Here is a 7,830-nt window from a genome sequence, read left to right as displayed (position 1 = left end):
AACAGAATAATGACCTACAGACACCGTGAATCAAACAGAATAATGACCTACAGACACCGTGAATCAAACAGAATAATGACCTACAGACACTGTGAATCAAACAGAATAATGACCTACAGACACCGTGAATCAAACAGAATAATGACCTACAGACACCGTGAATCAAACAGAATAATGACCTACAGACACTGTGAATCAAACGGAAAAATGACCTACAGACACCGTCAATCAAACAGAATAATGCAGCTCTTTTGACATACAGTACATGCTGAGGATTTCTCATTTTTGGTGATTACTTTCAACATATCGAGTGAATAAAAGAACGGCGTACGGGAAACCCAATTAATTTAATTCTTAGAGAGCATTATCAACCAGGAAAGTCACTTTTTTCTACATACTTTGATTGTTCCCCAAGGCGCCTATTTGAATTTTTGCAAATCTCAACTCTTCAAGTTTATTTATTTATACAGTATACCCGTTTATCACATGTATGGACTTGACAGAGAATTAGCCTACTGTAACTAACTGATCAACAACCCTAAAACATGATAAAGTATAGGACAAACATCAGGAAGAGCAAACAAAACACAAAAGCAGATTTTAGCAAGACATAAAAGCCTACCTATTCTGCATGGCCCAAACCATATTCATATTATATCTCAATGCCCAAACCAGTGGCTCCAAACTTTTTCATGTCAAGGACCCCTAAACTGACACAAATGAGACCAATGACCCCCATTTGATACGATGTTGTCCCAGGGTCCCCCATCTGATCAGATTTGAGCTTTTGTGACAACGCTCCCACTCTCCTGGCCCTGTCTTGCAGACAGATGCCTGGTGTTGGGGTCGTTAGGCTGATTGGGTGCACCAGGGCCCGGTGCACTCATCGGCTTAGGAAGACCTTCAGACCATTCAGTCTCTCTCCCTCCTCACTGATGAACCTTTGTTCTTTTGTCATTTGTGTTGTTTTAGTTTGAGTTAATAAATGATTGTTTTAACTTTTACTTTGGTGTATGACTCCTCATTTGTTACTTCTTTGAGCTGGGTTGTAACATGAGGGGAGTTAAAACAATAATGTATTCATTAAAACTAAGGGAAAGTAACTAGACAACACAAAGAGAGAGACTGTTTGAAGGTCTTCTTAAGCCCAGAGTTCACCGAGCCCAGGTGCACCCAATCAGGCTAACTACCCCAACACCAGGCTCCTGCAAGACAGGGCCACAGGAGAGTGGGAGCATCGTCACAATTTTACATTAGATGTTTTATTACGGAAAGTGTATGAAACCCATGACCAAAATTGTTCTGTCATTGTGTTAATTAGGATGGAATTCTAGTTAAATTAAATAATTACCTTTTTGCTGGGTACCCCATGAAACCCCCTCAAGGACTCCACTTTTAGGGCTTTAACACCGGCAGGGCTCCGTGCCGGTTCCGGTTCCCGAACCCAAATTTGAACCGGCCGGCGCGTTCAGACCGAAAAAATAATTGGTTTGGAACCTGAAAAGTTGGTTCTCAGCGGAACCAAAAAATAGTTGTTTTTTCCTTGGGAACCATGACATCATCAGTGGGCGTGTCTCATTCTAGGCTGTGAAAACAGGAAGGAGAAGAAGGCAGTGACAACATGGTGAAAAATAATTTGCAGTGGTATCCTGAGGAAACCAAATGTTTAGTGCCGATTTGGGAATCTACCGAATCTCAAGAAAAGCTAGAAAGCAGTACAACAAAGAGCAAGTTGTATGCCGAACTTGCGGAAGACATGGCCAAGGGTTCACTCGAACGCCAGACCGAATAATTAATCAACTTAAAAAACTGAAGAGGGACTACCGAATAATGTCCTCCCACTTTGGTTCCGCTTAAACTGGTGTGAACACGGGCTGGTTCGCCAGAAAGCACCAAGGTTCTTCTGAGACTCCAGAACGGAGCCAGAGCCAGAACCAGAACCGTGTCTGTCTGAAAGCGGTATTTGAGAACCACCGACCTAACCTACCCAGCACCACCACCAGCCTTAGACCCTCAAGCTATACAAGGAAAAACAAGGAAAACATAACCTATTCCTCATGTAAACATGCCAACAGGTGCTGAACCTGGTCCAGTCCTACGTGACCCTGCGTGTGCCTCTCCACGTGTCCTATGTGTTCCACTCCCCTGTGGGCACGGGCGGCTGGCAGCACTTTGACCTGCAGTCGGAGCTGCGCCTCACCTTCGTGTACGACACGGCCATTCTCTGGAGGGACGGCATCGGCAGCCCCCCGCAGGCCGAGCTGCAGGGTGAGAATTATATTGCATGTGTCTGGAGGGGCTGAATTTCAAAAGAGCAACGACGGGCCTGAACAGCTTTCTCAGAACACAGTTGTGTGTTGTTTTTTGTTTTTGTTTTCCAGGTGCATTGTACCCGACCAGCATGCGTATCAATGAGCAGGGACGTTTGGTCGTGAACTTCCGCACCAAGGCCCGTTTCAGGGGTCTGTTTGTGGAGTCTCATTCAGGAGGCAGGATCAAGAGGGGTGGTGAGACTGACAGATCACTGATTTTAGATTTTTTGAATTTTAGATTTTTCTAAAAAAAAAATACATTTTATTCATAGTGATTTTGTATGCATAAGATCAGACAGACAAGACATACTTACTTGGATAGATAGATAGATAGATAGATAGATAGATAGATAGATAGATAGATAGATAGATAGATAGATAGATAGTCAACAGTGACAGCATATTGCTACAAAACAATAAGATAAAAAGATAACGTTAAAAAAAACATTAGAACATTAGGGCAACATTCAACATCAGATTCACTTCCTCAATAACATCATAGCTAAAGATGAGAGAATGATTGGGTTTAGTAGGTATCATCATTTAACACTGATGAGCTTATTATTTGTCCTCCTCTCCACGGTCCTTTCCCCAGTGACCTCCATGTCGTCCATGGTGATGTGCGTGGACCACCCCGGCCTGACCTTCAACCTCAGCTTGGTGAGGAGCGAGCCCACCTACAATCAGCCCGTCCAGCAGTGGACCTTCACCTCTGACTTTGCCGTGAGTACAACTGCATGAAATGAGTCTGCCCCCCCCCTGACGCATCACTTGAAACATCCACTACTATGTGCACATATGCGTCGGAGCAGGTGGAAGGATACAGATACAGTCTGATGACACTTAGTTTTCCCCACCGCTGCCCTCTCTGCTCTGTACAGGTGAGAGACTACTCTGGCACCTACACAGTGAAGCTGATCCCCTGTACCACAGCCCAGAATATGGAGTACACCGTCCCACCTGTCTGCCACCCGAGAGAACCAGTCACCTTTGACCTGGATATCCGATTCCAGCAAGTACGTCTCCATCCGGAATGATTGCTCTTTATATCCAAGAGTGGGAACGTTTCTTCGGTGTAGGAGGATAATGCCAGGTTCTCGTTCACCTTTTCTCTCTCTTGCTTCATCACACTATCCCTCTCCCCTCCTCCTATCTCTACCCATCTCTCTTTTCTCTAGGTGAGCGACCCAGTGGCGGTGGAGTTCAGTCTGAACACCCAGATGTTCCTGCTGTCCAAGAGGAGCTTGTGGCTGTCCGACGGCTCCATGGGTTTCGGTCAGGAGAGCGATGCAGCCTTCTCTGAAGGTAAACACTCTTACAAGTCTGATGCAGCCTTCTCTGAAGGTCAACACTCTTACAAGTCTGAAAATTCACTTGCAGTGGTTTATTTAATCTTCTATCCTCCTTGGATTTATAATGGTGACTCATGATTACCACTTGGTGCAGGTTTTAATAATACATGTATATCCCCCCTCCCCGCTATAACCCCAGGTGATACGATCTACGGTCGAGTCATGGTGGATCCTGTGCAGAACCTGGGAGACTCTTTCTTCTGTAACATTGAGAAGGTGTACCTCTGCACCGGCGCTGATGGTTATGTACCCAAGTACAACCCTACCAAGTTCGAGTTTGGCTGCCTGGCTGACTCCCCTTCACTGCTCTATAGGTTCAAGATTATTGTAAGTATACAGTATATTCATGATTTTAATGTTGCAATTACAAAATAACATTACAAGCAACATAGAGATGAGTTCCTTACTACTTTTTTGTTTCCTGTTTCCCCCACTAATCAATCCAAAACACCTCACCAGGACAAGGCTCAGCCAGAGACTCAGGGCCGTATGTTTGGGGATGTTAGTTTTAATGCTTTTCTAGCAGTGGATGATCCCTCAGCCATGTCTCTGGTCAGACAGCCAGGGTCAGATGGCTTCAGACTGGACTCTACAGCCATGTTCCAGGTATGCCATATTTCGTTTCATTTTGGACCACTGTTTGTGTATTTTCCGGATCAGTTTAAATTGTATAGAATCCTAAGACAGGCGTTCATTTGTGTCTTTTTCTCAGGTGGCTGCCGGTCGCGAGTGGTACATTCACACCATTTACACAGTCCGCTCCAAAGGGAACGCCAACAGAGGCATCGGAAAGCGCAGCCTGGAGTACCACTCCTTGGTTTCCACCAGCGACGAGCTCGCCTCGTCCCCGTCGAACGGCACCAGTCATCGTTCCAGAAGGTCGGCCGGCAGTGAGATCCCAGAGGTGGCGGAGGATATCGGCGCCGACGACAATCGCGGTACCAACATCATGCATATCGCCTTGGACCGCACCAAGCGGCGGGCGGCGGGGGTGGACGAGGTGTACGCGGACGGGGTGCAGCCCAGTGAGCTGAATACAGAGGAGGGAGAGGAGGGTCTGGTGACTGTGGTGGGGGTGCTGGTGGGGATGCTGCTGACCGTCCTGGTCGTCGTCACCCTCATCCTGGTGCTGAGATCCAGACAGAAGGGAGAGAAGGGGGGAGGGCGGGAGGGGACGAGGGAGGTCGTGAGGGGGTCAATCAGCACGGAGCCCATGTTGGTGGTGAGGATGCAGGACTGCCACAACAGCTCAGAGGTCTGAGCCATGGATGCATGGATGGATGGATGGACAGATGTATAGAGTATGTGGGGCTTTTATAAAGGGTTGGATCTTATCTTTTTTTACTGGTATTAAATTACTTTCGTAACACCAAAAATCTGAGGTTGATAGTCTGTGGGTGGGTTGTTGTTGTTGTTGTTGTTGTTGTTGTGCGTGTGTGTGTGGGGGGGGGCTGTGGGTGTGGGTCTGTGTGTGTGTGTGTGTGTGTGTGTGTGTGTGTGTGTGTGTGTGTGTGTTGGTGGGGTGGACAAGGGGGTGGGGGTTGAATTTCTACTGAAACCATTAGACACCCTCATCACTGCAAGACAAGCAAAGTGCTGGTGTCCCACATCCTGTCTTCACTCAACACAAACACAGTGCTGGTGTCCCGCATCCTGTCTTCACTCAAGACAAACACAGTGCTGGTGTCCCGTCTTCACTCAAGACAAACACAGTCCTGGTGTCCCACATCCCGTCTTCAGTCAACACAAACACAGTGCTGGTGTCCCACATCCCGTCTTCACTCAACACAAACACAGTGCTGGTGTCCCGCGTCCCGTCTTCACTCAACACAAACACAGTGCTGGTGTCCCGCGTCCCGTCTTCACTCAACACAAACACAGTGCTGGTGTCCCGTCTTCAGTCAACACAAACACAGCGCTGGTGTCCCGCGTCCTGTCTTCACTCAAGACAAACACAGTGCTGGTGTCCCGTCTTCACTCAAGACAAACACAGTCCTGGTGTCCCGCATCCCGTCTTCACTCAACACAAACACAGTGCTGGTGTCCCACATCCCATCTTCACTCAACACAAACACAGTGCTGGTGTCCCGCGTCCCGTCTTCACTCAACACAAACACAGTGCTGGTGTCCCGCGTCCCGTCTTCACTCAACACAAACACAGTGCTGGTGTCCCGCGTCCCGTCTTCACTCAACACAAACACAGTGCTGGTGTCCCGCGTCCCGTCTTCACTCAACACAAACACAGTGCTGGTGTCCCGCGTCCCGTCTTCACTCAACACAAACACAGTGTTGGTGTCCCGCGTCCTGTCTTCACTCAACACAAACACAGTGCTGGTGTCCCACATCCTGTCTTCAGTCAACACAAACACAGCACTGGTGTCCCACATCCTGTCTTCACTCAACACAAACACAGCACTGGTGTCCCACATCCTGTCTTCAGTCAACACAAACACAGCACTGGTGTCCCACATCCTGTCTTCACTCAACACAAACACAGCACTGGTGTCCCACATCCCGTCTTCACTCAACACAAACACAGTGCTGGTGTCCCGCGTCCCATCTTCACTCAACACAAACACAGTGCTGGTGTCCCGCGTCCCGTCTTCACTCAACACAAACACAGTGCTGGTGTCCCGCATCCCGTCTTCACTCAACACAAACACAGTGTTGGTGTCCCGCGTCCTGTCTTCACTCAACACAAACACAGTGCTGGTGTCCCACATCCTGTCTTCAGTCAACACAAACACAGTGCTGGTGTCCCGCGTCCTGTCTTCAGTCAACACAAACACAGTGCTGGTGTCCCACATCCTGTCTTCAGTCAACACAAACACAGCACTGGTGTCCCACATCCTGTCTTCAGTCAACACAAAGACAGCACTGGTGTCCCACATCCTGTCTTCAGTCAACACAAACACAGTGCTGGTGTCCCACATCCTGTCTTCAGTCAACACAAACACAGTGCTGGTGTCCCACATCCTGTCTTCAGTCAACACAAACACAGTGCTGGTGTCCCGCGTCCTGTCTTCAGTCAACACAAACACAGTGCTGGTGTCCCACATCCTGTCTTCAGTCAACACAAACACAGTGCTGGTGTCCCACATCCTGTCTTCACTCAACACAAACACAGTGCTGGTGTCCCGCGTCCTGTCTTCACTCAACACAAACACAGTGCTGGTGTCCCACATCCTGTCTTCATTCAACACAAACACAGTGCTGGTGTCCCGCGTCCTGTCTTCACTCAACACAAACACAGTGCTGGTGTGCTGCTCGTAACGTGGTATTTCATTTCTTACAATTATTTTTCATGGCCGGCTTTATAGTGCCTGAAGCAGCTAAGGATATCCCTTGAGGGCTGAGAGCCCTTTCCAAATCAGAGATTTAGCAAGGTAATGTTCACACTTAAAGGGATAGTTCACCCCACACAATGAACATTAATTTGTTATTTGTTAGAGGTCCCACACACAGTTGGCCCTGGGGCTAACAGCTCCCATAGACCTATACAGCACAGGAGATTTATACCACTGCTGTCAGCTTTTCTATAAGCCAAACACTTCACTCACTCACTGGGTCTGTGGTTCTTTGCAATTGTTTACAGATTCATTGAGGATTTCTGTTGCTGCTGGCTTGAGATTAAACTGTTTTTCTAATATTATTCCTATTTTTGTATTTACTCCATCATGTGTTCACAGCTCATCACTGCTTCTGCCACCCACCAGCGTACTGCTCTGTGTCTATGTGATATTGTTATTGTTGTTAATGTCATATTTATTCAAAATACAATGGGCATCGTGATTTTGTTGTAACACTGGATATGTGTGAAGACACTCATCTCAGGAGTTCTTTCCTTTGCGGATTATGGACTGTGTGTTGTAACACAATCTTACTGTTGTTGACTCAAGAGAATACAGAGCCACTTTTCACTTGTGTTTGACTGCTAATAATGATATGGTGCTGTGAACATGCCTATACTGTATCCATCCATACTCAATGATGTGGCCCCTACATTATGTTCCTGTAAGCTTTATTTTGTCACTAGCACAGTGTGCCAACTGTTTTTATCAAATGATGTAAACAGCTGCTTATAAATCAATATCACCACTGAAACCACTTTTGTTGCAAAACTCATGTCTCCTGTTAATATCACTATAGTGAAATATCTTGTTTAC

General features: G+C 47.1%; 1 protein-coding gene across 1 annotated transcript in view; it reads left to right on the top strand.

The window, feature by feature from the left end:
* Positions 1–4,925, top strand: part of LOC310786280 (FRAS1-related extracellular matrix protein 2-like) — a gene marked incomplete at both ends in the record, with an annotated part of 317,396 nt that extends 312,471 nt beyond the window's left edge. Inside the window, 8 exons of the mRNA XM_083647442.1 lie at positions 2,076–2,268; positions 2,382–2,507; positions 2,908–3,035; positions 3,194–3,328; positions 3,491–3,617; positions 3,804–3,991; positions 4,124–4,270; positions 4,377–4,925. Of these exons, the coding sequence (XP_083503568.1) occupies positions 2,076–2,268; positions 2,382–2,507; positions 2,908–3,035; positions 3,194–3,328; positions 3,491–3,617; positions 3,804–3,991; positions 4,124–4,270; positions 4,377–4,925 (1,593 nt within the window). The remainder of the gene's footprint in view (positions 1–2,075; positions 2,269–2,381; positions 2,508–2,907; positions 3,036–3,193; positions 3,329–3,490; positions 3,618–3,803; positions 3,992–4,123; positions 4,271–4,376) is intronic.
* Between the last annotated feature and the right edge of the window lie 2,905 nt (positions 4,926–7,830).

Source organism: Poromitra crassiceps (genome assembly GCF_964638095.1).
Source record: "Poromitra crassiceps genome assembly, chromosome: 1".
Classification (NCBI taxonomy): Eukaryota; Metazoa; Chordata; class Actinopteri; order Beryciformes; family Melamphaidae; genus Poromitra; species Poromitra crassiceps.
Note: the sequence above shows the minus strand (reverse complement) of the source record. Positions and strands in the feature narration are given on the sequence as shown.